This window comes from Rissa tridactyla, chromosome 1 (assembly GCF_028500815.1).
Source record: "Rissa tridactyla isolate bRisTri1 chromosome 1, bRisTri1.patW.cur.20221130, whole genome shotgun sequence".
NCBI classification, from domain to species: domain Eukaryota; kingdom Metazoa; phylum Chordata; class Aves; order Charadriiformes; family Laridae; genus Rissa; species Rissa tridactyla.
This window is the reverse complement of record NC_071466.1, coordinates 68019859-68046545: the sequence shown is the minus strand read 5'-3', so window position 1 is coordinate 68046545 and position 26687 is coordinate 68019859. Positions and strand designations below refer to the sequence as shown.

The window sequence follows — 26687 nt, the reverse complement described above, 5'->3', positions numbered from 1 at the left end:
CATTTTCTTCCCTGAAAGCAGAACGATACTGTTGCTCCTTTTGTAGTCCAATATTTTGAAATACTGTTAAATACTAATGATTCTGTCTGAGCAAACTTTTTTCCTGCTTGTGTGAAGTACTGCTTTGTAGCAGTTGGCTAATGTTTGCTGGTCTACAGTTGTATTCTAGTAGACTAGGACCAGTGGGTGGCATTTATATCGTGAGACAGTAGTCGTGCATTCTGATTTCAAATTTCTCCTTTCCATAAATTTCTGGAGATTTTCATATGTGTAATCAATAATTGACTCCTAGTATCTCCCAGGTGATTTTTTTCAGTTGTAAATATTAGTTAATTTAAGAGATGATTTAACACTTAAAATATTTCTGCTTCTAGCGGACCTTTAGCCTATTCCGTTTTCCTGTTCCTTTTGTACGTATTTGTCCAGGCCAGCATCCTTTCTTTTTCCCTCAGCTGAACCGTTGCTGCATTTACTCTACAATTTTCTCTGAAAATTGGCTGCTTAACTGACTAAATAAAACACACGAGGAGTCTGATGCATTTGCACACAAATCGTTACATACAAAACAGACTTAATGTACAGAATTGCTTGGTTGTGGTGGGTTTTTTCCTTAAGTCAGGAAATGCAAGGATTCAAGTAGCTGACACAACGCGTTTACACTGTTTCTTATGTACCTTTCCATTCATGTTATTACAATTATTCCTATATGAGGAGTAGAAACTTATCTGACACTTTGTAAGGGCCCTTGGCATGTCTGTAGGGTTATTGCTTGATTGATTTTTTTCAGGTGAATAAATGGGAACATGACTATGCTGTAGAGGCATTAATACTGGGCTGGCCCTAACTCAGCGTTACCAGACTATTAATCTTCCTAGAAAGCAGAGATTCTTGCACTAAAACAATACAGTTCAGCAACAATAGTAAAAACAGAATTATTGCATGATGGAGCAGCGGAGGGAGGTCAGTGGCTTGTGACCTCTCTATTAGTATCTCTATTATGCATTGGTATATGATGCAGGTACCTCTCAGCAAGCTTTGAACATAAGTAGTGAAACCATGTAAACAGATTTAAAAACAGAACACCTAAAACAACGTGCAAACTGGTGAAACCACTGTTGTGGATATCTGAATAAAGATTCACAGGTAGGATAATCCAGTTTTAATGCCTGGTGAGAGTGTGCCTGGTGGACGCGGCTATATTGTTCCATGTGTGAGCTGAATTGCATGACTTTGTGCCAAGTCCCGCAGCATTTCAGTCTGTGGAGAAGGGCAGAGCCAGTTGAAGTGTGCTGATGCTCTCTCATAACTGGGTAGGCCTAAGTGTCTCTTCTGTCAGCACAGAATAGGAGCTTGTTCACAAATTTAAGTGCACGCACAAATTATTTTGTGGAGTGTATACAGGTGAGTGTTTTGAGGATTATAGTGTAACATTATTTGATCTAAGCCAGGTACATTTATGCCGGATTCAGCCATAGCAATGCAATCTTATGTCTAACTTTTATTTATTTTAATGGAACTTTAACACTCTGCTTAACTTAGAGTTTTCCTTTTTTCTTTCAGCTGATGCAGCCCAACAGTTTCAGTATGCAGTTAGAGTTATTGGAAGCAACTTCGCTCCCACCGTTGAACGGGATGAATTTCTTGTAGCGGAGAAAATCAAGAAAGAACGTAAGCGAATCTTTGTTTCTTTCTTAGAAATAGGAATGGAAGTTTTTCAAGAAGTTACATGATCAGTTTATTTCTTGAAAATGGGACAACTCTGCCTCACAGGTAGTTTTCTAATCTGTTATTATTGCTCATCCCCAGAAGTCTCATGATGGAAATTCCATTAATTCCCCAGTTAATATTCCTGAGTGGCTGTTTGTGTTCTCAGCTCAGATTTTTCTGAATGCTTAGCTTAGACTTCCCTTACTGCCACTTTCTTCATGTTTTAGCCACCAAGAAAATAAGAGACAATTAATATTGCACTTCTTTCACTTTAGTAGTACTCAGGCTTCATGAATTCATAGTTCTTTTTTGAAGACTGATATTTTTGTGATGTGCACTTTAGAAAGATTACACTTTGACACAATTAACTTAATGAGCACCTGTGTGAAATTTGGTGAATGAGTGTCCTGGGAATTGATGGAATTGTTTATGTGACTTACCTGATACTTTTTGCCTTCAGTTTCTCTACAAGTTTATCTGCAACCACCTTCTCAAAACCAAAACATTAGACCATAACAGTGTAAGTTATGTTGCAGTTACATTCCATTGTGCTCTGTGCTGCTCCGAGTCAAGTGCTGCACTGTGTGAATCCAAGGTGGATTGATACATTCTTCTTGAAAAGCCAAATACTGCTTTCAGCAGATTATCTGTTTTACGGTAGAATGTCCAGAAACAATTACCTGAAGTATGCTAATTAAATTAAAGCTTCATAATTGAGCTTTGAATGTTCAGCCAGGGAGACTGAATTAGGGTAACTCAAGTCAGTGGTTGTAACTGTTTTAAGGTACGTGTGTATTTCTTGCTGACGTAGAGCTTCCATGACTTGCTGAAAGGCAAATAAGCCCATCAGAATTTCTCTAGATGCCACTCCAAAACACTGTTCTACAGCATACACTTTCTGCGTGATGAATTTCTATGTGCTTTGGCTAGTACTAGCCAGCACAGCATATATTCTTTGGGTGTATTGCCAGGAGTTTTAAAGAGGGTTCTCTCCCTCATCTTCTTTCTCCACAGCTTCAGCTCATAGGCTAATGTTAGCGGTCATGTAACAAGTGACTGTATATATCCTTCTAACTTTACACTTATTTTGGTGTTACCAGGCAGGAAGTGACTTACTTGGCAAAATGCACTTAGCAGTGGCTCTTGATGCTAATTAACACTTCTAACATTTAACAGCAAATTTTTTTTTTAATTATTAATGTTTCTTCAGAGGTTTGTTGTTTTTTTTCTAACCATGACTCTTTCTTATGTAACATGGCTTTTCTGAAGACATTTGAAAGCTTGAAGATTTTTTTCCTGTTAGCAAAGACCTGTTGTGAAACTGGCAGTGATTGAGACTGTTATTTTTCTTAGTATTTAAAAGTTGTGTGACCCTGAATTCAGCTTGACTTTGAGCAAGTGGCATTACTACTTTTGTTTCTTGCTTTTATTGCTTAAAATAGGAACAATTACACTTAGTTTTGTGAAGGGCTTTGTAGCATTCTTTAACCCGTACCTGCTTTCAGTTACGTTTTAATTCCCTAAACCTAGAGAATGGCAGACTAGTCTTTAAAAGGGCACATATTGAGGTGTATATTTTTATTGCCCTAAGAAAAACAGGTACTTACATTGCATCACTTTTGATGCAAGAGTTTTCAGGGCTGGAATGCAACATAACATGAAAACAGATTAAACTGTATGAGTAGAGTGAAATAGTTAAGCATCATTATACTTTCTTGGGTACATTTTCTGATTTACCACAAATATGTAGTTTCAGATATGACTATTATACTTCCTTCAATTTTTTAATCTATATTTCTTCTTTTTTTAATAGTTGTGCGACAAAGAAGGGAGGCAGATGCTGCTTTGTTTTCAGAACTCTACAGAAAACTCAGTTCACAGGTAGTGTAATAAATGTATAAAGAGTGAAGAAACTGAAAGCACACATAAGCATCCTTCTGACATTATAGAGTTGTTTTGGAGAGTGCTTGGGTCATTAACAATACTTTTCCTGAGAGGATGGCTGAATACTGGAACAGGTTGCCCAGGAAAGTTGTAGAGTCTCCATCTGTGGAGACAACCAAGGCCTGACTGAACACAGTCATGGGCAGCCTGCTGTAGATGACCCTGCTTTGAGCAGAGGGGTTGGACTAGATGATCCTGAGAGATGCCTTCCAACCTCAACAATTTGTAATTTTTGTGAAAAAGTTTATAAGTTACTTTTTTTTTTTTACTATGAGCTGTTTGCTATTCATTAGAAATTAATTTAGATTTAATTGTAAATCAGAAGAGTATAAAGGATACATTTTTTTAGTCCACTTGCGTGAAGGGGCACTTCATATGAAGGAAGGAACTCTGTAAAAATAAAGTGTTCATTTTTTGATTACTTAAAACCTGTGAATTTTCTTATTGTGATTTATTTTACAGCAACACCTTGCAAGTGTGTTAATTTTATTAATCTAGGATTTAAACAGTCTCATGCTTCTTAATTTTTTTTAAGTGCTCCAGGTCTTTAGTGTTGAAAGTTAAGAGTTTGCTGACTTTGATTCTGCTAACACCAGTGTTACTGGTGTTGGTAATACTGCATTGGTTTGTACTGTGAAACAAGTGTCACTGGTTTGCAGACATCTGTTCCGATAACCTCAGCCGTTGGTTTCAGCCTCTTACATGTATTATACTATGTGATCTTGCTCTTTTAATACAGATTTTGTATAATGTGTTTCTGTAGCTTATGTACTATGTTGCCATACCGTTGCATTTGGCAAGCATCATAGCTGCAGAGCATGGTAGCTGTAAGCTTTGAAACAAAATGCCTTATCTGTGTTAGTAGCAGTTTGGTTATTCTTCTGAATGTAATACAAGGTTCCATATCAGCTATCTCCTCCTATTTTGCTGCCTGCTCAAATGTTTGAGGTTCTTTTAACCTGCTGTCTGTCTCTTTTTTTTTTTCTTTTTCTTTTTTTTTCCTGTGCAAGCGTCTTGTGTACTTGAAATGGTGTCATCTGAATACTGCCTTCTTTAAAATTCACTCTAGCAAGTCTTATTCAATCTGCTGTTTGGTTTATTACTAATGGTGGACAATCATTTCTTTTCCCTGTGAGCTTAGGGAAGGGCACAGAAGGAATATGTGTCTTCTGAATCAATGTGCCTTTTTCTTCCTCCGGCAATTCTCTTGAAAGCGAATAGGAGAAAGAAAACAGCTTGTGTGAATCTGTTTTAACTTTGTTTCATTCATTACTCTAAGGAGGGAAGGAGGTCAGTGCTTATTTTAGCGGCAGCTTGCCAGTTGAGCAAAGCCATCCTTCTTGAGGCACTTAGACTTATTCTGTCCTGGCCAGTAGAAGAAGAGGCGATGTTGCTGCTCCTTCTTCACCAGTTGTTAATGAGTTGTTGGATTAGTTATGCAGCAGAAGATAATAGACTTCTGCTCTACATAATAACGTAGAGTGTCTCTTTCTAGACCTTTGGTAGGTTTGGTTAGTGGGCTCTGTCCCGAGGAAAGAAATGTTCTATGCCAAAATTCTTATACCATGTAACATATACACACAAAAGGCATAATTTGTGGAGAAACAGGAAAAACAGAAAAAGGTGAGAATGATAATGTGTTTAAAAAAGAATTTCAAAGTGACCTTGAAAGTGCTTTTTGCAAGACTGATAGCACTGAATTACACTGCTTCATAAGGGATGCAATCTTTGTTGAATCTTGGTATGACTAAACTTTCCTTTATATTCACTGCTGCTTAGTATTTCAGACCATAGCTTGATCAATATTGTGAGGGAACTTGTATGTCAAGTCAAAGAAACTTACTCCACTACTTAATCTCCTTGATCAATTCAGGTGCAAGCATTAGTGTCACAGAACTACAGAGTAACATATCTAGAAACATCTGCGTATCTAAAATTAAACATTTAAATGTTTGCCATAACTCTTCTCTTCAAAGCATGCGTTTTGTAGCTGGGGCTTTAGCATTGTTCTGTCTTCTGCTGGTAAGCTTTTTGCTGAGATCTAAGGCTACTGAGAGTGTTATTCTAACAGTCTGTATGTATCTGCATATTTGTCTGTTTGCTAGAGACTATATTGCATATCTCTCAAGTTTCGTGTTAACAATGTCTCTATAAAGCTGTAGAAGTTTTGGTAGCTCTCTTAATGGCTTTTAAAGCAATAGAAATTGAAACCCTCAAACTTTTGAAGCCTCACTGTAAAGGAGAGTGAAGGGAAAAGTGGAGAAAAGTTGCTTAAAATTGTACCATAAGTTTTCCTTCTTCAACTTTAGGTTAGAGTTGCACCTGTGTCTGAGGTGTTTTAAATGGTGAGAGTGTGGGGGAATGCTGGTAAAAGTTCAGTTCTGTATAAACATCTTTCTTAGTAGGTATGAATTTTAAATTGAGTGTATTTGGTGATCTTTTAGCAGGTGAGAGTTGATGGTTTGAACGTAGTGGAGAAAATTCATAAAATTAGCAATACAGAGGCTGCATTTCGTGTTCCCAGTTTACTCAAGACTGTGGCTCTGAGTTGGTCTTATTTGTGTGGAAAATTGATTTGTATGTGTACGTGTTAGTAGGCTGGATAATTAAAAAAAAAAATCCATTATTATCAAGAGTTGAAACAAACTCATTTCTGTTTGTCTTCATCTTTTTTTAAAGGGCATTTTGAAAAACAAATGGTCAATACTCTACCTCCTGCTTAACCTTAGTGAAGATCCACGTAAGCAGTCTAACAAGGTAGGTGAGATCTTTATTACTTCTGAGAAACAGTAAATGTGTGTCAGTTATTTTAGATGCTATTCAGACTCACTATCCAAACTTAACCAACACCTCAGGTTGTGTTTGTGGTGGTTGTGTGTGAGGCTGAAAGGAAGAACACACCTGAAAGAAGTGTCTGCAATTTTTTTTGTGTAACTTTTTAGTACTAAGTAAATGTGAAATTATGAGTTGTCTAACATTTGAGGCCGAAGTTGTGACTTTATTAGATGGGTGGGGTTTTTGTTTGCTGTCTGCTTGGTGGTGTAATATCTGCTCACGTGCTAAGTTATATTGCTAAAAGTACTTTTGCTCGCTGTAAGGGACTTGCTTTTTTGTCATTATAGTTGTAACAACAGATCTTTCTTTGCATAAACATGGTCTTCAGTTATTTCTTGCGTTCTTGAATATTACATTCCTGTTAAGTAAAGACATGACTTGAAGCAACTCACAAATCTTTTCTTTTTATTCCCTCCTTTTCAAATCCTGTCCTTTTCAGGTGTCAAGTTATGCCACACTTTTTGCTCAAGCGTTGCCACGGGATGCTCACTCAACCCCTTATTACTATGCTCGGCCTCAAAGCCTTCCATTGAATTACCAAGACCGCAGTGCTCAGTCTGCCCAGAGTTCTGGCAGCATGGGGAGCAGTGGAATCAGCAGCATCAGCCTGTATGCCCTGAATGGGCCAACGCCAACTCCGCAATCACTCCTTCCAGGGTAAATTAAACTTTTACCTTAAAAATAGGTTTGGAGAAGATTAGACAGGATCTGCTTTTTTTTTTCTTCTTCTTTTTCTTTCCCCCACCCTCCCCATTTGTATACCATTGGAAATCCCACTATAGTTGCATAGAAACCGTGTTCCTTAGCTGAACAGTTCTGAATATCAAGTGCTGTCATATGACCATATGAAACCATAAATGGCTGGCCAGGTGTATCCATTCTTAAACTTAATCTTGGCTATCTGTTGAATAGCTGATATTTTACTGGATCCTCTCTTTTGGATTCTAGTGCCAAGTCCTTTTACAAATTTTTCAGTTCTCTGAAATACAAATAGTTTTTATTTTTCATCTGTAAACACAGTGGATTTAGAGTCACTCAGGTTCCTTTTATGAAGCATTCCTCAGCCAGCATCAAATTAGTAGACTTAATATCCTCTATTGTCAAATGGGTGACCTTTCTTGCATGGCCTGACTTTCTTTTAAGTGTGTTCACAGCAGGTTGACGGTTATATTAGAGCAGTCTTGCATCTTGAGTGGGCAGGGTTGGTTTTTTTTTTTTTTGAGGGGGGGAAATATACAAGAGTTGATTTAAAAAAAGTAAATTACCTATTAGAAAAAACATCCTCAAAACACTTACTGTTCAACAGTGGTTTAATTGTCTGTTCATACCAAGATGAATCTACATTTGAAACTGAAACATTCATTTACCAAATACTTCAGACTTTTGATGATTAAAAGCTGGCCATTGGAAGCCGTAAGATGATTACCTGAGTATTGACTTTGTTAAATAAGCCAACACAGACAGTTACATGCTCAAAATCTGAGCTCTTCTTGTGCCATTGGGTATCGTGTTATGTTACCCCAGCAGCTCTTCAAAACCAGACAGAGATGCACTGCACAGAATCTGTGTTCTGTGGAGGGAAAATGAACGTCTTCAGTCTGTGAGAGGGAGTGGTTCAATGGTCATTCTGTAGTGTATACCTGGAAATACGTTGCTTCATAGAAGTTGAGCATGGAAGGGTAAACAGAATGTTACAGAACATATAATAGTGAAGACTGTACTTACTTGTGTGCTTATTTGTTTAGCCTTGAATGGAGAAGCCTGGAAATAAAGCCTTTGTCCGAAAGCAATGGGAACATCGCTTTTCAAAAAACTGTGGTTAATGTCAGAAAAATTCAAGAGACTATAATAAAAGAAAAAAATCATCTAAAGGAATGCAGAAATGAGCAAAGCCCTATTATTTTGTCCTAACAGGAGCTCCTTAGGTTATGATTTGACCAAATTCCTAATATAAGGCTAATTTATGGAAATTTTTATTAATTTCTTTCCTTTCTCATAATCGGAAAAGAGAAAGACACCATATTCTTGTCTCTTAATTCTTCTCCCCGCCTCCAACAATCACAGAACAAACACAAAATTGGAACAGCTTTATTTTGAGATATTTTTCTTTTTAATACAGTGTACTTGACATGATGCATACAATTCGTATTATGGAACTACTAACCAGTGCTGACACAAATGGATTTTATTGTTATAAAAGACTTTACAATATAAATACTTACTTGACTTTGTCGGTACTAGATTTGTATGGTGTATCTTGGATGCACAAGTAGAGGATACCATTAAGCTAGGAACACTGGGGGAGGATTATGCCCCACAATTGACTGAGGAGATGGCAGACCAGCTAGTAAGCAAAAGGTACAGGGTGAGGTACTCAAGAGAGACCTTGAAACCAACAGAGCAGGGCAGAAGGGTGTCCACCCAAGTGTGTGCACACAAATGAGGAATGGGGAGAGGACGGCCTTATAAGGGAAGTTCTCATACCTTTTCTGGGACACCACATTTGCTGGAGTGCCTACACACTAACACACGCAGCACGGGTAACAGACAGGAGAACTTAAGAGGTCTGTGTGCAGTACTAGGGCTATGATCTCATTGGGATTGCAAAAACATGGTGGGGTAGTTCATACCACTACAGTGCTGCAGAGGGTGGATCCAGGCTCTGTGGAAAGGACAGGCAAGGAGAGGAAATTGCTGTTTACATGAGAGAGCAGCAAGAATGTATGGAGCTTTGCCTAGGGACAGGTGAGGTGCTGGCTAAGACTTTATGGGTTAGGATTAAAGGGCAGACCAACATGGGTGATGCTGTAGTGGGCATCTGCTGTACACTGTGTTATCAGGAAGAAGTAGATGAGGTCTTAAGATAACTGGAAGAAGCCTTACGTTTGCAGGCCGTGGTGCTCATGGGGGGCGTTAGAATCATAGAATGGTTTAGGTTGGAAGGGACCTTAAAGATCATCTTGTTCCAACCCTTGGCCCTGCCATGGGCAGGGACACTCCCACTAGAACTGGTTGCTCAAAGCCCCATCCAACCTGGCCTTTAATCACACAATATTTGCTGGAGGGGGAGTGCTGCAGGGCACAAGCAATCCAGAAGGTTTCTGAAGTGCACTGATAACTTTCTGACACAGGTGATTGAGGACATGATGAGGAGAGGTGTTTTGCTGGACTTGACTTCTTTTACAGACAAGGAAGAACTGATTGGGAAGTCAAAGGTTGGGGGCAGCCTTGGCTGCATTGATCATGAGATGGTGCAGTTCAGGATTCTGAAAGAAGGAAGCAGGGCAAAAAGCAGGATCCTCTGGTCCTCAGGAGAGGAGACTTGGGCTTCTTGTGGTATCTGCTTGGAGGAATCCCTTGAGAGACTTCCCAGGAGAAAGGAGGACTTGAGGAGATAATAGAATAGTTCAGTTTGAAGGGACCTACAATGATCATTTAGTACAACTGCCTGACCTAAGAGCTGGTTGATACTGAAGGGTCACCTCCTTCAAGATCAAGAGCAGTCCACCCTGACAAGCAGAAATTCAAGGAAAAGTGGCAGGATGACTGCATGGACGAACATTCTCCTGACAAAACTCAGACATAAGAAAGTGTACAAAAGATGGAAGTAGGAGAAGGTGCAGAGGGGCATCCACGGTGCAAGGAAAGCCCAAACTCACCTAGAGTTAAATCTATCAAGGGACGTGAAGGGCAACAAGAAAGAGTTCTACAAGTACCTAAGCAGTAAAGGAAGGTTAGGGAAAACATGGGTCTGCTGCTCAAGGGGCAGGGGCTGTGGTGACAGATGACGTGGAAAATGCTGAGGTACTCGGTGCTTTCTTTGTCTTGGTCTGTGCTGCTAAGACCAGCTCAGAACCCTGAGACCCTTGGGAAAATCTTCATTGCTCCCCATTTACCCTTGGCAGAGAATGATCAGGGCCCATGGGACGTGAGGGAGCTGACCACTGTCATTGTGAGGCTATTCTTCATAATGTTTGAAACAGGGCAACTGCGCAACGTTCCTGAGGACTGGAAGAAATCGAACGTTGCTACTTTGTTCAGGAAGAAGGAGCCAGGAACTACAGGCTGGTTAGCCTCACCTCAACACCTGGGAAGGTGTTGGAGGAGCACCTAATCATGGAAATCATTTCCAGACAGATGAAGGACAAGAAGGGGACTACAAGTAGTCAGCACAGACTTAAAAAAGGGAAGACGTATCTTACAACCTTCTATGATGAGATCACTGACTTGGTGGACAAGGGGAGAGCAGTTAATGTTGTTTATTACAACTTTAGTAAGATTTTTGACACTGTCTGCTTGTAATGTCCTTATTGACAAACTTAATAAAATATGGACTAGATAAGGTGACAGTAAGGTGGACTGAAAACTGACTCACCTGCTAGGCCCAAATGATTATGATGAGTGATACAAAGTCCACTGAGAGCCCGATCACTAATGGTGTAGCCTGGGAGCTGGATCCTGTACACCTTCATCTCACTTTATGAGACAGAGCAATTTTGCAGATGATACAAAACAGGGAGGAGTGGTTGATAAAGCAGGTGCTTTAGCTGCTTTTTAGAAGGACCTCAGTAGGCTCCAGAAATGTGCTGACAGGAGTCTGAAGTTCAACAAAGTCCTGGACCTGGGGAGGAATAACCCCAGGCACCAGTACATACTGGGGACTGACTGGTTGCAAAGCAGCTCTGCAGAAAGGGTCCTGGAGTTCCTGGTAGGCACCAAGTTGAACATGAGTGTGCAAAGTGTGGCAGAGGCAGCCAACAGCCTCCTGGGCTGCATTAGGTAGAACATCACCAGGAGGCTGAAGGAGGTAAACCTTCATCTCTGCTCACTACTGGTGAGAACACATCTGAAATGCTAGGTCCAGTTATGGTACAAAAAAAGACACGGACAGACTGAAGAGAGCCTGGAGAAGGAATGACAAAACTAGTTAAGGGGTTGGAGCATCTGATATATGAGGGGAGGCTGGGAGAGCTGGGACTATTTAGCCTGGAGAAGGAAAGGCTCGGGGGATCTTAGCTGTGTGATTATACCTGACCAGGGGAGTAGAGAAGACTGAGCCAGACTTTTCTTCGTAGTGCCCAGGGAAAGATAAAGAGGTAATTGGCAAAACTTTTAAGGCTGGGAATACCAGTTAAACGTACGGGAAAAAAAAACTTATGTGGTGATGTCAAAAGAATATGGATCAAAAGTTACATAAGCACTTTGTATAAAATTGTAATTGAACTTCAGCTGAACTCCTGAAATTAAAACTTAAGTGGGCCTTTTGCACCTGGACTACATGCAGGAATGATTAAATTAAACTTAATTGTGTCCTTGCACATCCACCTGGACTACATGTAAAAACAATTAACCAAAACTTAGATCAAAGAAATTGAATTGTTGAAGGATTACCATACCGAGAGCTTACTGAAGGCGAACAAGACCCACAGAGGGACTACCTTCCCCGCCTCTGATCTAAGTATAGGATGACGAGACGTATAGTCTTTGGAGTGGAGTCTAGATAAGACTGTGTCCGAGAGGACTCTTAGGAGATTATAATGCTAAAACACACGCCCTCTTGTAAATAATGACCACTCTAATTAGGGGGATCTCACAAAATGTTTAAAACATTGACTTGAATGCATGTGTATGATGAGGGGTGGTAAAGGAACTGTAGCTCACTGATCAGCTGTATCTTATAGAATGGTTGGTTTGGAAAGGACCTTAAAGATCACCTAGTTCCAACTCCCTGCCATGAGCAGGAACACCTCCCACTAGACCAGGCTGCTCAAAGCCCCATCCAGCCTGGCCTCGAACACTTCCAGGGATGGGGCATCCACAACTTCTCTGGGCAACCTGTTCCAGTGTCTCATCACCCTCACAGGAAAGAATTTCGTCCTAATATCTAATCTAAATCTCCCTTCTTTCAGTTTAAAACCGTTACCCCTCGTCCTATCGTTCCACTCCCTGATGAAGAGTCCCTCCCCATCTTTTCTGTAGGCCCCCTTTAAGTACTGGCAGGCTGCTATAAGGTCTCCCCGGAGCCTTCTCTTCTCCTGGCTGAACAACCCCAACTCTCCCAGCCTGTCTTCACAGGAGAGGTGCTCCAGCACTCTGAGCATCTTTGTGACCCTCCTCTGGACCCGTTCCAACAGGTCCATGTCCTTCCTGTGCTGAGGACTCCAGAGCTGGACACAATACTCCAGGTGGGGTCTCATGAGAGCAGAGTAGAGGGGCAGAATCACCTCCCTCGACCTGCTGGCCACGCTTCTTTTGATGCAGCCCAGGGTGTGATTGGCTTTCTCACCACTATAAATATTGGACTGTCAGAAATGTGTACTGTGCTGGCTGTTAAATGCCTGACGCCTAATTCGGCAGAACCGAAGACAAATAACTCAGTGTGTTGATTGGTTTTTGCATGCTGGGTGAAGTATCCTCATTTAGGGAAAACAGCGGGATGTGTGTTTGGGGGCAGGGGGGATGTTGTGAAACACTGAAAGGGGTTGCCCAGAGAGGCTATGCTTGAAAATAGTCAAAACATGACTGGACAATGCACTGGGGAACCTTCTCTAGTTAAGCCTGCTTTAAGCAGGAGGGTTGGAGAAGGTGATCTCCGGAGGTGCCTTCGAACCTCAACCATTATATAATCCTGATAGTATAGAAAGGTATGTCAGTGAGGTTATTTCATATATCTGCTTGCTTAAAAATATCACCCTGTTCCTGAAATATTCTTGGTCTGACCTGTTCAGACTGTTCCATTTTATAGCAATTCCACTGCTCTTTAGTCCTGCAGACTATGAGCTGGGCAACCCAAATTAGATCTTTTTGTGTGCTTCATTCCTCCTGAACTTCTCTTTGTACATGTTTCCCTTTGTTTCTAGGGTACATTCTTCTTGAAGGGCAACAGCCTAAATTCAGTGTTTTATTCTAGTTGAGGTGTTACAAATGCTAAGCACAAGAGAGTTGCTCTGTCTTGCAGGCTGTGTTCTTGTTCATTAGCTACGGTCATGTAAGTACGATGTGTGACCATCCCATGAGTTATGATGTGGTGGTTGAGAGAGGAGAGGTGTTCCTTAACTTTTTTTTCCATGGAGAGTTCCATCTCTCCCTGCAACTGTGCTTTCACAGCTTTGTGGAATTAATTTATTTTTTAAAAAATATGTGTCTATTTCCAAATGTTTATGTTCAGCTGGGGGAGGAAGGAGGAATGGTCAGAAGCAAAAATCCCTTGCAAATTTTTCTTTGCTTTATTTTTCACTGTCATGATAAGGAAATAATCAGAAAGTTAACTTCTAGTCTTAACGTTTTTCACATTTAAGGCTATTTTTGTGAGAAGAATTGACAAATTTGAGAAGGAGAGAACTTGGAACTTGTCTAGATGTCCCTCCTTGATCACATCTTCAGGCACTTCATACAAACTATCCTAAACAGTAGACTGGCAGGAAAATGAACTTTCTCCTCTTTCTCTGTTTTCCTTTAGTTGTTTGGCATGTAACTACAGTTTCAAGTAATAACAAAACTTAAATATTTGTTGCTTATTATGACTGTTTATTATTATTATAGTTGACTTCACTTTTAATCCGTTTCAGCATATCTACACATTTCAGTGGGAACAAAGTCAGTCTTTGGTATGAAATTGTATCTGTCAAAATTGTATCTCCTTTCTTTTCTACAGTTGGGGTTTTTTTGAAAGTGTAGCCTTATGGGAAACAATAAGTTGCTTGTATGTTCTGCACCCTTTTTTAAGGTCCCTTCATAAACAAAACCCCCAAATGAAACATCCACAAAAACCAAACTCAAGCTTGGGGCATTTTTCAAACTTTGCATACCCCAAACCAGGTGATGTGTATAGAATCAAAGTTTTTAAAGGTGTTTCGTCCTTTTGTCTTTTTAGACAATCCTATCAAGCTCCAGGCGTTGGAGATTGCCTCCGTCAGCAATTAGGGTCCCGTCTCGCATGGACTCTGACTGCAAGCCAGCCTTCTTTACAAAGCGCTACCTCAAAAGGCTTTTCAAATGCTGTCTCCCGTGGTGTGCCAAGGTCAAGGCGAGAAGGAGATACAAGTGGTGAGCAAAGATGCTTTTGTTAAAGATAACTTTTTACAATTGTCATCTGTATGCTCCTTTTTTTTTAATGATTTTGAAATAGTTTTATAGTGTGTTGAATTTTTAGAGGAGCATTTTGCTAGAATGTATTCGATAGAAGGATAGAGGCAAATATGCAAGAGTAATATATTTGGCCACAATCTCTTTGGCTGGTTGTTAATTTCTTTTTGCAGTGATTGGTTTGGTAATGTGTTCTGGTCCTCTTAAAAGACCGACTTCATTGCAGTGTTTGTCAAAATCAAGTGATTGTGGTTTGTGAGTAATGATCACTTTTTTGTTGATCAGAAGATGCTACTGCTTTTAGGAAGTCAGAAAGTGAGCTCAATGAATAGAACTTGTTGATATAGACACCCGCTTGTGATTCTGTCTTTTAAAGCTTGGAAATGTGCACTGGAATACAGAGCTCTTAAAACTATTTTTTCTTAAAGTTAGCGCACTGTTTACGGTGGTTGTATTTAGAGCAATTGACATAAAATACTGTCAATAAAATAAAAAAGATATAAATATTACTGCTTTATTTCCTTGATTAAATGGCTGTAGACTTGAAACTGCTGCCTGGAGGATCTATTCTGAATTTACACAAGTGTAACTAAGGAGAAATTGTTAAACATATGATCTTTGTGGCAACTGTGCAAGTTTCAGCCCACTCTACTTTTACTGTAAAAGTGGCAGACTTTTCTAAATAAGAGAGCTAACGGCAGATGATGTCATCCTACAGTCCTGTTACTCTCTGGCAAAGAAAGATAAGAGAATTTTTTTTTAAATAACTCCTATATAAAGAAGCGTGGATACCCAGAAGCTAAAATAAAGTCTATCTGCCAGCCCCTGCATCTTTGAGTAACAGTGCACGAAGCAACAGTTTACAGACCAGAGTTGTACTGGTATATCTGAGGGCAGCATTTGGCATTTAGAAGCTAATTAACAATACTGCTGATGTGCAAGAGGACTGTGTATGTGTGTATATATATAGAATACATATAAATATCTATTATTTTTATATATGATATATATAGTATATATAAATACAGAAAAATATATAAAATTATATAAAATCTAGCACTGCCTCTTATTTTTGTTGTACTAATTGCCATAAAGAACGGTATAAACTTGTTTCATTCAGTCAGCCAGCAGCTGTGATCCTGATTCTTATGTGGCTGGGTATAAGGACTGACAGTTATCTTAAATGTAGTCACTTGTTGATGTAGAAATAGAAGTAGGAGTGCATTCAGAATATAAAAGGCTATTGTCAAGAAGATACATTTCTATGAATATGAAATTCTTTTAACTAATTAAAAGTGAGGGTTTTTCTTCTAAAGTTGGTTGCTGTTAATTGGAGCTTTCTTATTGCTACACCTACACAGACAGTATAATCAGGAGCATTGTATGGTTGATATTAAAACCTGTTGTATTATTTACCAATTAAAGAAACGTGCACTTGAGTCTTTTGCCATTTCACTAAGAGCCCCTAAAAGGGGCCAGCTACTCTCATGCACCTCTTGGTATTATAAGGGGAGTCTGAGTTTTAAACAGCATCTTGAGGTGATGGCTACTTTTGTCAAAATAAGAAGAGAATTTTTTTCTTCTTGTATTTATTCTGGGAAAGTGAATTGTTGGGGAGGAAAGCAGTTGAGAGAGTGCTGTCAAATTTGGGAGAAGCAAGTTGTAGCATCTCAGTTTGTGGATAGTCGTTGTTGAAATTGTTTCATTCTTGATATCTTAAATGAAGTTACAAAAGCAGATGGTGCTCTTTCACTCTTAAAAGGTGGGAGTAGTTTCAGTGACCCCCACAGCACGTTTTTCAGTCTTCTGTTTCCTTTAAATCAGTGAATATCCTAAATCTCAAACATAATCTAACCTCTAACTAGAGATATGAGCCAGAACCAAACTGTATGCTGCAATAGCAAAAGCTTTACTAAATAAAAAGTATATCTGTCTTCAGAAATGTAATTTACACTTTTCTGTTTGCCAGCTCTATAGCTGTTCCGCAGCTGGCAGTCTGGTTTTGATCAATCTTTTCATTGAGCAGTAGCATATGTGATTGAAAACCAATTTTAAACAAGCAGCTCTTCCTGCAGGATTAACTCTTGTTTTCCTAGCTGAATGTTGAAGAGATTGTTCTGTAAGTCCCATTTAACAACTTCAGCTGTTTGTTCAAAGAAAGGTAAAGTTATTATGATGCTTGTTTCAGAACTTACACTGGTGATTGAATCAGAAAAAATAACAAGTTTAAGAACTGGCTGAAGTGTTGGATAAAGTAGAACATGCCCTGTATCATACAAGCAGACCTGCTCTGAGAGTATCCCAGGTATCAGTAGAGGCAGGTAAAAGGAATTCTTGGCTTTCAGGTTGTTAAGAGGACTTAAAACATTTCTTTATAGGTTATAAACACAGGCTTTCTGTTTTCTTTTTTTGGCTAGGCTTCTAAATAGCTTTTTGAAGTTGTAACCAAAACTAATTGTCCCAACAAATCTAAATACTGGTTGTCTTTTTTTTTTTCTTCTTCTTTCTAGGCTCTGTTGAAATAACTGAAGCAAACCTTGTAAGAGATGTTTTGTATGTCTTCCAGGGAATAGATGGCAAAAACATCAAAATGTGCAATTCTGAAAATTGCTATAAAGTGGAGGGAAAGGTACAGTATGGTGACTTGTATTTCATTTACACTTCCCTGTAATTTTACGATGACTTTAGGGATGCTTTGTGGAGGGGAAAACAGAAAACTTAAATCTTGTTAAATCAGTTACCTCTTAAAATTTTTAAGGATGTCATCTTCTGCCCCTGTAGATGCTGCAGAGTTTGTAATTCCTCAACACCTGCACTGAGCTAATTATGTTCCATATATATAGGTTAGATTACATATGGCAAAGGAAAGGTAGCATAATATATTTTTCGAGGTGTATGTGGAGGAAACTTAATCAGTGATTGCAAAATTGCACTATGAGTTTCAGTAGTTTGCTGTGTAGTTTTCATATCAAGTAGGTGAAAACCTGTTTTAGTTTGTACTGCTAATTCTGTTAATACAGTGAGTTTGATTATTCGCATGGTTTGTGGATAGTATGCTTTTTCCTGAGAACTTTATGTCTTCAGTTATTCTTGTGAAGTCAGTTGTCTTCCGTCCTTTTTCCTTATTGCCACTTGTCCTGAGATACTGGACCCAGTGAAGATGAAGTTATTTGACTGACTAGAGCTGCAGCTTTTTCTGAGAAACAAGGAGGACCAAGGTCATACCTCCTCTAGCTGTGTTGACTGCATGTTAGGCAGAAAAGTAGCCAAAATATGTAGTTTTCCCTCAGCTGCACAAAGAAGATGTCATTGTACACAGTCTGCCTTTTCCAGAAAGAAACACACTTTCCAAGCTCTTACTCCTGCCAGAATGTGTTCTAATGTCAACATTAATATTAGGCCTGTTGGTGACATTCAGCACTGTATAAGCTAGCGGCTTCTGATTTGATCTAGGAGATACAGGTGTAATAACACTAAGCCAATTTTGCTTGTTCCTCATTTGATTCCAGCGGATGTGTATTGTACTTAATGCTTGCCAAGCACTCTGTAGTTGCAGAATTCTAAATAGTTCTTATGTCATCTCTTTAGTTGCGGGCAGAGTTTCTCTGTCCAATTGTGCTTCTTTGGGCTAGAATTTATCCTATAGAAGTTGTTCAAGAAGTTAAAGCTATGCCCGTGTATCTAAACAAGAGGGCCAGGGACTGAACTCTGGTCTTACAACCAATTGGTGGGGCTGGTTCAAGCCCACACTGCTGTGGCTGACACACTCTGTAGCTGATTTTTATCTTGGAGAATGCCTGTACTGCTAACTAGAAGGCTGAATGAATGAGCTTGATTTCTCGTTCTTTGGCAATCTGTTTAGCTTGTTAATGCACTTCCTTGCTCTGGTTTGGACGGTTCCAGCTGGCTCTCCAAGTTAAAATTGTCTGTAGAGATGGAATAGGACCAGTTGCTGTGGGCAAGAGTCAATCTCTGCCACTTGGCCTAATGTATCAGTCAGATTGTTTGTTTTATCAGTCGGATTGTTTTGTCTTTGCCCAATAAAATTTTGAAAACTTGATGGTGGTTGTCTTGGGTAATGTGACAACATGTTGTAGAAGCAAATCTCAAGTAAGAACAAGAGGAACAAGATGAATGTGTTGGTAATTTAAAGGAAGAAAAATGCTGATTCAGATTAAAATTGTAGTAGTAGTTAAGTAGGGTGTTGGGACTAAGGCAGGCTTGACGGGTGAAGTGAGATACCTGGCACAAAAAAAGGTGGAAACGGGCTAGAAGAGCTCAGAGGGACATGTGATTAAATAGCTTATAAAAGCTGTTACTGGTGGATTGGATTTAAACTTGGAATTTGGATTCTGTAAGTTTTGTTTCCTGATACCTAGTCTGGCATTGTCTTCTGTTAAAGGTTGGTTTCACTTGTACTAGTAACCATTTTCTTTAGGTCTCTTCATTAGTTTCAGTCACTGACTCCCATAGCTCTATTGTTTTCAGTCTTCCTGATTATCAGGATAAGATGAAGTGTGATTCTACGTCATAAAATTTCAGATTGCTTCCTCTTTTTTGAAGACTTTTTTGTTACTGACATAATTGCCAAATGTAAAAATGTATAGGTCAAATGCCAAATGTATAAATACTTTTACATTAAGATTTCCAAAAGGGAAGGTCACAAAGTTTCCAGTAGTTTGTTGCTGCTTCCTTTTCAGTGCTTATGTGTATAAATTTAATGCCAGGTGCATGGTTGTCTGCTTTTTTGGTACTGTCTCCGCTGTAGAACGTAAAATGATTATTTCCTGAACTGGCTTGTTTTATGAGAAAGAGGGGCTTTCATGAAGAAACAAGTATTGGCATGGTAGATTTGACTTAATTTCAAGTTATTGTTTCTGTTAACTTTGTAGGTGAGCTTGTCCAAATCTCTCAGAGATACTACAAGTAGACTTGCAGAATTGGGATGGCTACATAATAAAATAAGAAAATACACAGACCAGAGGAGTTTGGATCGTGCATTTGGACTTGTGGGACAGGTAGGTCAGCTAAAAAATTGGTTTTGCTACAATGTTTTGGTCTTGTTTCCCTTAGAAACTACTGAGTAAAATGCAGTACTAGAATGGTGCATAAACTTTTGAGCTTGGATCATTCATCCTTTGATTTACTCCTTTTATGGACTGCCTCTTTTGGTATGGGTCATAGTCTGAAGGCAAGGGAAAGGAATTTGCTCTTTTTGGTCATAAGAAGGAGTTGCCCCCATCATTTGTTGCTCAAAAGTCTCATGTATAGCTTCCTTTTCTTAATCTCCTTTTTTTTTAATTATTTTTTTTTTTAAGTACTCATGCATGTTAGTAAATAAAAATATTGCTTAAATGGGATGGTGACATCCCTGAGCTAATTAATCCCAATTCGGTTGTTAGTGACCTCTACAGGAGACACTCATGTTAGCTGATGTTGATGTTCATGTGTTAATACTGCACTAACTTACATAAAATGCAAATACCCCATTATCTTCTGCACTTTCTTTTGAATACAGCATGAAAAGAATATTAATTTTTGTTTTTATAGGTTTCATCATCATGATTTGTAGTCTACAGTAACTTCACAGCTGCTGTAATACCCAAAACCACATTTACTGCTAAGGCATTCCCGTTTCCTCTCACTTGCTCCCTCTGTAAAACTGGATATTATCCCTTCTGAGTCGACAGAAATGTTATCCTTGCCTCTAGCCATAACATTCTACCTAATCTGCCAAGAAATTGAAGTGCTTCTCCCTTCAATCTTATTTTTCTTAAGAGGTCAGTAGAGACACTGTAGTGCTTCCTACTTTTCTAATGTTTTATTCTGTTCCCTTCTGTCTCTTATTCTAAGTAACCCTTTTAGTTACATATAAATAATTACTTTTATAGTGATCCAATGCTAATTTCCATGTTTTATATGGTAGTGCTACTGTATATGCGTTTTCTTCAGACTCTCCCCCTTATATCTGGGTGAAGTTTCCTATTCTTTATCTAGTAGTTTCCTGCTTATGCTTATTTTTACTGTTCTCTGGCTTTAATCTCCAAGTTTACTGCAAGGGGAGAACTTTAATTCTTCAGTGAATTTAAATGTGCAATATCTCAGCTACCATATGCAGGTTTTGGATCCTGTGCAGAAGGCTGTGCAGTTAGTTAGCTGAATCTGCATAGCTCTAATGCTGTTAATTTTGCTTGTGGCAAGCACTTACTGTATTTCTAGGATGTAAGCGTACAAATAAAACCATATATTCTCCTCCTGCTGTCAGTATCTGGGCGAAAAGAGTATATACCATTGGTCTTCATGGCTTTAATAGCTGACAATTTCAGGTGCTACACACCGCATTAAGAATTTAGCACAAGCTGCATTCTAAGGCAACTTTCGCTTAATGTTTTTAAAGAATGCTTGCATAAACCCTTATTCAAACTACAGGTAGGATAAACTGTCTGTCACCTTTTTTATTATGATTCTGGTGACTGTTTTCACCATGCAAAATGTCAGGTATTGGCAATCATTAGGAGTAGAGATACTACACTTTAACATTATATTCTTCTGCCTTTGCTGCTTAGTATTGAAGGTCTACTTTGTTCTCAGAAAGGAAAAAGTCTCAGAAATCAGCTGTGAAATATAAGTTGCCTTATAGTTTGACATTTTGCCCAGTTAGATCCAGTTGAGGTAGTGGGCACTTTACTTTTTTTCTCTTGAACCAGCATTCTGTTTCCTTCCTGAATTCTCTTTTGCTGTAGACCAAATCAGAATTCTAGGATAATGTCCAGTTTTCTGTAACAGTTTGGGAAACAAAGGATCTGTAGTTTGTGATGCAGGAATTGGCACTGGTTGTAAATTTTAACTTCTAAAGCTGCTCTGAAAAGTTGATGATCATTTAGATCCTAAATCCTTTTGGCTACTAAAGTCAGTGATTGCTGTTCTAACTTTTTGAGTAGATGTATAGTGCCTTTGAATGTTTTTTTGGAGGCTCTACTCTGCCTACTATCTTGGCAAGTGCTACTTTAATAGATTCGAAAATGTACTGAAGAAGCAAGTGAGAAGAAATGAAAAGTGGCATTACATGCAAGGTTTTTTGATTCTTTTTTTCCCTTCAGTATCCTCTGGAATAAAATGAATTTCAAATTTCTTTCTAACGTATAATGTTGAGTTGAAGAAAGGAACCCTCTTTCTTTATAAAGGATACAATGGCAAGATTAATGATTTTTTTTTTTCTTCTAGGCTTGTTAGCCTCTTAACAGGTAGGCCTCTTAGCAGAAAGAAGATTTAATTTCTCCTTGTGCTTGTAGTAATGGTTTCTCCCTTGTACGTACTCCAGTGAATAAATATTTTACTTTAAGCTCTTGGGTTCTTTTTGTGAAATTTTCCATATTTTTTCCAAATTGCTTTGACTGTGATGATTTTAAAAGGCGTTGAGAGGAAAGTCCTGGGGAATTTCCTATTAAAAAAAAGTCTGTTGAAGTAGATAGCAAAATCATTAGCTTAGAATTGATTAAGAGATCAGTTCTGAAGAATTTGTTTGTGTGCAGGGAATACTTTTCAAAAAACCAACGAAACAATTTAAAAAAACCCTAAAAGTGCCTACAGTTCAAATTTTTCAACTCAGTCCAAAACTATTGAGCCATATTTTTAATCCTGTTTTATAAAATGTGTTGCACGATTTATTTTTTTTTTCCAGTCTGTATGTTAGGTTAACAACATTACAAAAACAAAGCAAACCCCCAGAACCTCAAACTGTGGAAAACTATCTGTTACTAAACAAGTGTTCTTTCAGGAACTGTTTTTAAAATATACCTTTATTTATTTAATTTTAAACAGCCCAAAGTAGCTGTGCTTAGAATTGTTTTACAAAGAAGAATTTTTGCTTTAGTTCAGGCCTTTTAACTTCTGCACATTTTACAGATTTCTTAGGATATACTTAAGTATTATTAATTTCTTCCAAGTCAAGTGAAGAATCATATACGACTGTCAATTGATAAAATGCCAAAAATGTAGAGTACTTAATCCAGCAGCACTTACTGGGAGTAATCTTTTATGAGCATTGTGTTTTCTTGTTCATGTCATCCAGTCTATACTGTAAATATAATGATGGTTGCTTAACTTCTGTGTTCGGTTATTAGAGGCCTTCTTGAAAATGAAGCTCTATTACTTTATTACATACTGTATTTTACATAATTATTAAAGAAAATTTCTTCTGGGTCACGTTATGATTTGCACATCCCTATATTAATGTCTTTATTGAGATGATATATTTATTTTGAGAGTTAAGCTTCTCATAGTTTAATCTGTTGATAGAAATGAGACAGCAAGAAACAAAGTTACTTGACAACGTGTATATATTCTTGGAAAAGGTCTGTGCATCTCTTAGGGAAGCGCTTATACATTGGCCAGTTTTCTAAGAGTTTGCCTTTGTGCGGAAACTTGTAGCTTGATCCTTTTAGGAAATTTTTAACTACCTTCACGGTGTGGCGATAGGATAAAAGTTATTCTAGATTAAACCAGAAAGCTTTTCCTGATTTTTTTTCCCTTTTGTTCTCTTTTTTTCTCCTTGTACAGAGTTTTTGTGCAGCCTTACATCAGGAACTTAAAGAATACTACAGGCTTCTGTCTGTTTTACATTCTCAGGTAAGTTAAGTGATTTTTATTTAACTTTCTTATTTTGCTTTACATTATCTGAATATCTCCTAAAAGATATGCCTAGGTACCCTATTAGAAAGGGAAGAATGTACAGCAGTTTATTGACAGTGGGCACAATTCTCTGTAACTTGTACATTTCTTACTCTTGGATATATGTACCAATTAATATTTTTCCTTTAGAAATTCACCGTTGTTTGGTGTATTACATAAGCAAGGAATAGAATGTGTATTTCTAAGCCTCTGTCCCTTTTTTGCATCCTTTTTCTCAGTTTCATCTTGTGTGGTATCTTTGTCATTCAAATCCCAAACAGCATGACACATCTTTGGAGGGAGAAAAAAAAAAATCTTTCTGTATTTCAAGCAGTGCGTGGTTCAGCAGCTAGTAACAACAGTTCCAACTTTTTGTTCTGTGTGGGACAGTGTATTTTCCTTGTCCCTTCCATTGTATTGAAAGAATAAGGTCTTTCAGTGTTTTATTGTTTTTCTGTGATGTGTAGACCAACTTAGTGCTGATAATCTTGCAGTTTGTCTGCTAGATGCTATCTTTAAAATAAAAATTAGATATGTTTTTCTCCTGCTTATTTTTTTTTATATGGGACTTTCGAGGAGTTCATTATTTGTAATTGATCAAAATTTATTCTGAGAATTGACCTAAAGTTAAATTAAAATGTCATTTAAAATTCTGACTTAAAAAAATTTGTAGTTTAAGTCATAGGCTTCTCTAAATGTTTTCAAAGCATCTATTTCTTTTGACTCACCTTGCTGTTCTTTAACATTCCTGACTTTTGGAACGTCTGACATACTAAATTTTGCTTGTTTTTCCTGGCTACTATCCAGTTACTCTTTTATAATTATTTCCTACTCAGTCCAAAATAGGTTTGCTCTCTGAGTTTGCTGGAGCTTTGAATTCTTATAAAACTTCTTGACTATGGAAATATTTATGACTTCTTTGAAATGCAGCTTCCTCTACCTTTCCTGCTCCGCTAAACCTTTCAAAAGAAGAGATGAGTCTGGTGGGAGGGGAAGCATGTAAGGGGAAAATGAAAGGAAAGTTCTGGCATCACTTATTTTCAAACTGCTTTTGCCTTTGTGGTTGGCCCTGGCCAGCAGCCAAACACCCACCCAGCCTCTCGCTCTCTCATTCCCTGTCTCTTGGGGAATGGGGAGAAAAGAGAAGGAAGGCAAAAAGACAAGTCAATCAAGTTAGTGACAGTTTAATAGGGAAAGCAAAAGCTGTGCGTGCAAGCAAAGCAAAGTACGGAATTCATTCATGACTTCCCATCAGCAGGCAGATGTCCAGTCACTTCCTGGCAAGCAGTGCATCAGGACTTAACACTTGCTTGGGAAGACAAACTCCATCACCACAAATGTTCCTTCTTCTTTTCCTGAGCTTTTCTTCCTGAGAAATGTTTTTTGTCCTCCGTGTGTTTGGAAATGGTTTCCAGGATTAGTTGCTCTGTCAGCATCCCAGGGAATGAGGTGAGTGTTACTGGTGTGTAGTTCTACGTATCCTCCGTCTTGAAGAGAGGAGTGACATTTGCTTTTTCCCGGTCGTCAGGAACCACCTGTAATTGCTATGATGTTGCAAAGATAATCAAAAGTGGTCTTGCACTGACGTTGGCCAGCTCCCTCAGCACTTTTGGGTGCATCCCATCAGGTCTCATAGACTTAGGTACATCCAATTTTTTTAATGTTCCCTAACTTGATCTTTCTCCACTCGGAGTACATCTCTTGTTCCAGACTTCCCGTCTGATCTGAGGTGACTTCTGGTATTCCCAAAGGCAAGTCTTACCAAAAACAAGGCATAGCAGGCACTGAGCACCTCAGCCTTTTCCACTTTTCCCGTCACCGCTTTCACAGCACTACTCAGTATTTGGATCCACATTTTTCCCACTCTTCCTTTTACTGCTTTCCTTGTTGCTGTTCATGTTCCTTGCCAGATTAATCTCTGGTGTTAGAGTTCATGAGTGTATTGAGCACATTGATTAAATGCATTCTGGTAGGGAACAGTCAATACAGTGTCTGTAATGTAAAGTTTTACTGCACTAGTGGACTGGAGTTTCTGGGGATGTCTCTCAGCACCTGACTGAAGGACGTCCCAGAGGATTTTCAAGAAGTCCCTGGCAAGATTCCTCCCCAAAGTCTGTGAAAGAAAGGAAGGAGGCCCAACAGTGGAGGAGAGACTCTCTTGTGACATGAAGGCTGGGAAGCACAATTTCACGTTGCAGGAAGGAAAAGGGTCAGTAGTGTGTACCAAAGACAAGTGCTGACACTGGTTTTAATTGATGTTGTTGACAAGGGTAAGGCAGAGTGAAATGTCCCAGGCAAGAGACAGTCTCAACAGGTTGAAAAAGGAGTAATACAAATTCATGGAAGGCAGGTCTTAAACTGCTATTAGAAGGGCTGAGCATCCTCTGACATCCTGAATGCTGCAACTGGGCTGCAAGGAGCCCAAGGGGGACAGGCTGCAGAGAGGGGTCAGCTTTGCTTGCTCTTCTCGTATAGGACTTCCTTTTATCATTATTGGAGATAGAGTAGTAGTTCATCTAGCCAGGGTTCTGACAGAGGGTGGCATTTCTTATGTTCATAACTGATGGAGCAGAAATCTTAAAGAAGTTAGCATTCTCAAGACTTGTGCCAGATTATCCCAGAGGTGAGCTTGGTGTCTCGTCAATTTTAAAATAAAAAGCGATGGAAAAAGTCTACTTTTTTGAAAGACACTTTCTTTACAAAACTGTAACTTTCAGTTGCATGAAAACATGTAGAAAATTATGTCTTGGAATTGAGTGCATTCTGCATTCTTGTATTCAGGAGATCGTACAGGCCGCCGGGTTAGGAGTCGTTAGCTGCAGTTCCAGTTAGCAGTTCAGGCATAGTAGTATGTAACAAGAATCTCATCAAAGGGTTCTGTGTCGTCTTTCTCTCTATAACTTATATTATGTCTTCAGAGCTTCCCCCAAACATGTTTCTGCCTCTGAAAGAGTGTTCTTGAGTGTACTGTGTACTACTCCATAAGCTTTTCAGGTCTTCTTTTCCTTCTGGACTATTTTCAAATTGTCAACCTCTTTAAAACTTTCATGATGAAGATGTAAGTTTATAATCTCTTCCTTAAAGACAAATGGCAGTTCTTCCTTATATATCTTTCTTGTCATTGCCAATTTCCATCTTTTTCCAAGATGAGTTTAAAAAAACAAAGAAACAACCCCCCCAAAACATGGATATGCAGGAGCGTCAAGAAGCTTATGAATTTTACTGTCTTTAAGGTTGAGCTTAATGTGGATGACACTAGTCTTAAGTTTAATTGATACATTGTATTTGGCAAAAAAATGTGCTAGACTTGGAAGCATGGAGTGGTGGCATACAGGAAGAAATAGAGCATCTTTTGTAAGAGTTTGTCTGCTTGGACTGCTCTAGGAACTTGCTTCTGTATTCTTAGGTTGTGTTCTTGTGTTCTTGCCCATCTGTACTTGTATGAG

At 38.7% G+C, this 26687-nt stretch overlaps 1 protein-coding gene across 1 annotated transcript in view; it reads left to right on the top strand.

Moving 5' to 3' along the window:
- The window catches only part of TUBGCP3 (tubulin gamma complex associated protein 3), a 56263-nt gene that overhangs the window by 10803 nt on the left and 18773 nt on the right, over positions 1-26687 (top strand). Inside the window, exons 2-9 of the mRNA XM_054219046.1 lie at positions 1561-1668; positions 3521-3588; positions 6331-6408; positions 6926-7143; positions 14360-14532; positions 17082-17200; positions 19464-19589; positions 23131-23199. Of these exons, the coding sequence (XP_054075021.1) occupies positions 1561-1668; positions 3521-3588; positions 6331-6408; positions 6926-7143; positions 14360-14532; positions 17082-17200; positions 19464-19589; positions 23131-23199 (959 nt within the window). The remainder of the gene's footprint in view (positions 1-1560; positions 1669-3520; positions 3589-6330; positions 6409-6925; positions 7144-14359; positions 14533-17081; positions 17201-19463; positions 19590-23130; positions 23200-26687) is intronic.